We start from the raw sequence: 4378 nt of genomic DNA, 5'->3' as shown, positions 1-4378 counted from the left end.
CCCCGTGCTCCTCCCATGCCACCCCTCCTCATATGGGAGGAAATAACACTCCCTATTGCCCGCCCAGACTGCCTTCCCACGGCTGCTCCCCTTTCTTGCTACCATCCAACTGCCGTCCTTTTCTTTTATTTGCCTTTCTGTTTCCCCGGCTTCTGCACCCCCTTTCTACTGCAGCTGCTGTACCCCCTTCCTGCTTTCCCCTCGGTTGCATCCCGGGTTTCCTCCTGCAAGTTCCTTCCATTTTGGGTGGCCCCGACCTCGTCCATGACCCACGTGGCAAACCCCGTGCCTAGCCCCCGATAGGTTGGGGAATTTGGAGCTGAAGTCGGCCGCGATCTATCAAAGCTGCTCGAGTCCGACTGATATTTCCCTCCTGTCGCTATCGTTTTCGTCGTTCTCATTGCCCTGCCATTCCGGCACTCTGCCCAGCAGCTTCTCATCCTCACCAGCGTTAATCTTGGATCGGAACCGCCGCTCCCCGGCCCGGCAAAGCCCACAACTTGTAAAAGTCTTTACCAGGGCTTGTCTTACCTGTGCACCTAGTCCCATAGGTCATCGCCTCCGGAACCTGAGCCGCTAGCAGTGTCGCTCTCGGTTCCATCGAACAAGGCTTCTGAAACACTTCTAGGAGGGGCTGTATCCGGCAAGCTGTTTGTGATTTCTCCATCGGAATCGCTGACGTCTATTTCCGGGTGCAGTTCTGTGGTATCTTCTGGAAACCCGAGCGGCGGATCTGTGCTTTCTCCACTGTGGTTTTCAGATGTGGCCGGGTCCGGTTCTGGGGCATCGCCCGGAAACCCGAACGGCTGATCCCAGAGGGCACTTCGGAGAGGGTTTAGCTCCGGCTGTTTATATGGTTCGTATCGTGTAGGACTATTCTCCCTTGTTGTTGTTGTTGTTGAGCTTCCAGTCGACATCCCTTCGCTGTCGATTGAGGAAAGCCATAGAGCAACCCATTCGGTGTTGAGTGATTGAGCCATAGGAGCGCAGATGATTCGAAAGTAATGTGAACACAGATGTAGACTAATTACGGTATTGGGGGAGGTGGCCGCTTATATTTCAAGCCCAGGGACCTTACCAGGTAGAAGGTGTCGCTTACGGCCTGGTGACCCTTGCGCAAATACTGGACAAACTGAAAACTCCACGCTCCCTCATGCGAGTATTAAATAAATCAAGGGTCGAACTCGAGGACCGATACTCCCTCGTGGAGTCGCTTTGGGGGTGGCAATCTTGTCATTGGCCTAAACGCTGACAAAGAAGGGCCAGTTAAAGAACAAAGAAAGTTGATTGATTTGGACAAGCTGCCGAATATACAAAACTACCCATCGAGGATACGCCGTCCCTCGCCGGCGCGACGTCTCCCGGAATTTCTACCAACAACACGACAGCTCGTTGTCACCATACATGGAAAACAGAAAGGTTGACAAAAACGAGGGCAGATACAATATCCAGTGGCTACCCACTCCTTCCTCCCTCCACGCAGCAGCTTGTAAGCAGGTCCCCTAACACACGTATGGATGCCGCTGAGAGGGAGGGAAGGTCTATTCGTCGGTTGGAGCACAGGGCACAGCAGAAACAAGGGAGAATATGTTGAAGGCGTTGGACTCGGCTATGTCTGACGGTGGAGGGCTTAGGAGATCGCGGGAGCTGTTTAGGTACGCTGGAGGTACGCTGCTGGCTTCGAGCGTGAATGATCCGGTTGGTGGTGTCGGGAGGGACCAGGGCGACAGTGATACTTGATGCATCAGTCCAGGCGGAAAATCAAGGAATGCTCCTCGGTCGTCATGCATGCACATGATCTCCAGGGACGCGGCTGTTCCGGGGTCCACCGCGCCCAGTGGCTCCGTCCTGATACCGCCAGGTCCTAGGTTCGGCTGGGCCTTGAGCATTTCGGTTTGCTTGGCGAAACCGTCTTCGAACCTCGCGATCTGGTTTTTCATGTCCTCGTTTTGCGCTACGAGACAGTCGCATCTGTTCTAGAGGTTTTCCACCTTTTTTCCCAGGAGCTCCACGGTCAACTCCAGCTTTGTCAGAACCTCCAGAATTTCAGTGTTGCGCGCCCTGCCAGGGTTGAGCCTTGTCAGCGGATAGGTTATGTAGAATTGGGGCATATACACGCACACACATTAGCGCCTTGGGCCGGCTGGAACTCACGTTTTCGAGGGAGCGTATTTGCAGTTAATACGCTTGTTTGTGCAGCCCCCGCAGGGGTTCTTCCCGTTGCATCTCGTCTTGTACTGTCTGCAACTATCACACGCCTATAAAGTGATTCCCAATAGGAAAAGCGTTAGCAGGACACTCGTCACAATTCTACGATCGCGACCTGCTTCGGATCTTTCCCCTTGTTTTCTTCCTCCAAGACTCACCTGGGTTACGTGGCTGTTCCTGGGTGGCAGGCCAGCGCGTACGCGCGGCTAGGAGAACCAGAATGATGGGTCGTGATATGAGAAGGTCGAGAATATTTCCACCTGGGACCGCTGCGGGTCCGGCGGCGTCACTCCTGGAGGCTCGTTGGCCACAGGACCATCAAAATACTGAGCCGGCGAACCTTCTGCACGGTCGGACGCGGATGGTGCTTCAAGCACCCGCGGTTGCGTATGCCCCAACATTGGGTGGGCACAACAGCTGCTGAAACTTTGACAAACTCCGTAGCAAAGAACAGCTCAGGTAGGACGGCAGACACCAAGAGGGAAAGGGGATTTGTTGATCATAAAGGCGGAGGCGCAAGCAGACGGAAAGGTGAAAACGGCCTTGGGAGGGGGCAGCGTGGCTTATTGTAGAAGACTCGGCCTTAGAGGCATATGAAAGAAGCACCACGGGCCTTGTGGGGAAAAGCGGAGATTTAGGAGCCAGTGCTGCCCAAGTCGTCATCAGCACTCGTGAAATAATGGTATTTCAGGGGCGTCAAAGTCTACAAACTGCAGCCCCGTAGGTACGGACTCGGTGCCTTTCGCACACCCGCCCGCAGTGTGGAGACCCCCGCGCGTTTTCCACAGACGCGCCTTTCCTGCCAACAGCAGCGAGGTTGCGCTTGGGGGAGCAAACACCCTTCCATTACCCCTATTTGATATTAGGCGATGCAGCCCCCGAGACCCATTAAGGATGTGCCTTGTTCTGCTTTGCCACGAGCCGTGTTGTTGGGGCAAAGACGTGCTTTGGCTGGTCCCATGGTCCATTTAAGGCTAGCTCAGCCAAATGCTCAGTGGTGGCGGCGCTCGTCGATACGCGGAATTCACCTTCAAAGGCTGACCTGGATTTCCGGGATGTCAGCATCTGTCGATGTGCCTGCGCAAGCTGGCCAAGGATTGAATTTTGCCGAGGTGTCCGGGGCAAACAAATAACATACAAGTGATAAATGACCTGCGACTTGTCTCCGCATACACTCCCTGCGGTGTGATGAAGATCAAGCATGAGAATGCTCCAGCATGACTTTCTAGTCTAGATCCACGCCGCGGACAAGTTATGCGGCCAGCAACTGAATGTTGGGTACCACACCACGCACAGGTTGTGGGATCGTTTGAAGTTAAGCCTGATGGAGCGTGGGGGCATCAACAGAGCGAGGTATCAAACGTGGATATGTGAGTCGTCGCTGCATTTGTGGAGCTGCAAAGTTACATCTCCCCGATCGGGTGGGACATCTACACGGCCCCCATTGTAGAAGGTTCCTGTTCCCTCTTTCCACGCGTGAATTAGCCGGTGCGCAAAAACGACAGCTGGCACGGTAATAAGCGACCCAATCCCAAGTTTCTGCGGAGATTACCCCAGCTCGGGAGGCAAGGTATGCGTGGTGGCGCGACGAGTTGCCATAAGCTGACGGTCCGAAAAGCAAAGTCAGGATAGCAGACCATAGGTCTTGAGGCGGTACGAGCGGCCTTTTAGGGACTGTCTTGGTGGTTTATTTTTGGCAATTGTTACGCCCAATGGGAAGGAGAAGGACCGTTTCTAACAGCTGGAAGTCAGAAGCACTCTGGGCAAGAAAAGCATGGGCAGCCGACGACTGTGTGAACTGGGTAAAGGATGCGTTTTCGGCTGAAGAGTGCCACGTGATTTGCGTGGGCGATGAAAAAAGTGCCAGAAAAAGTATTTTCAGCCCAGAGAAGAAGGGACGAGGAACAGGGGGAGGGGGCCTCTCCTCCCGCCTCCACATTGCCCGTCCTCCCCCCGCCGGCCTACCCTAGTCGGGGCAAGGACATGGGTGTTTACCCTGTCCTGTCTTTCTTTTCTGCCTTAGAGCCAATACATGCGATGCGGTCGCACACCGGAAATGGAACACTGCAAACCCGCTAATTTTCCCTTCCAAGCCAGCCGAACTGCTCTTGTGCCTGGATCCCTGGCGGCAGGACAGCCAAGTCTCGACTAAGTAGGAAAGAACCCGGCC

The 4378-nt window shown here is 54.6% G+C and overlaps 3 protein-coding genes across 3 annotated transcripts; all 3 read right to left on the bottom strand.

The window, feature by feature from the left end:
• Positions 1–539: 539 nt before the first annotated feature.
• On the bottom strand, positions 540–980 carry GGTG_13364 (hypothetical protein; the record flags this gene model as incomplete). Its single annotated transcript, XM_009231270.1, has 1 exon — positions 540–980. One exon carries the CDS (start codon positions 978–980, stop codon positions 540–542), a length of 441 nt encoding a protein of 146 aa, XP_009229534.1.
• Positions 981–1541: 561 nt separating this feature from the next.
• Positions 1542–1940, bottom strand: GGTG_13363 (hypothetical protein; the record flags this gene model as incomplete). Its single annotated transcript, XM_009231269.1, has 1 exon — positions 1542–1940. The coding sequence occupies one exon, from the start codon at positions 1938–1940 to the stop codon at positions 1542–1544; it is 399 nt and encodes a 132-aa protein (XP_009229533.1).
• Positions 1941–2250: 310 nt separating this feature from the next.
• GGTG_13362 (hypothetical protein) lies at positions 2251–4101 on the bottom strand (the record flags this gene model as incomplete). The annotated part of the gene is made up of 4 exons (XM_009231268.1): positions 3347–4101; positions 2959–3250; positions 2367–2500; positions 2251–2258 (listed from the first exon to the last, which is right to left on the bottom strand). Exons 2-4 carry the CDS (start codon positions 3174–3176, stop codon positions 2251–2253), a joined length of 360 nt encoding a protein of 119 aa, XP_009229532.1. The 5' UTR covers positions 3177–3250; positions 3347–4101.
• Between the last annotated feature and the right edge of the window lie 277 nt (positions 4102–4378).

The sequence above is a fragment of the Gaeumannomyces tritici genome (assembly GCF_000145635.1).
Source record: "Gaeumannomyces tritici R3-111a-1 unplaced genomic scaffold supercont2.12, whole genome shotgun sequence".
Taxonomy (NCBI): Eukaryota; Fungi; Ascomycota; class Sordariomycetes; order Magnaporthales; family Magnaporthaceae; genus Gaeumannomyces; species Gaeumannomyces tritici.
Note: the sequence above shows the minus strand (reverse complement) of the source record. Positions and strands in the feature narration are given on the sequence as shown.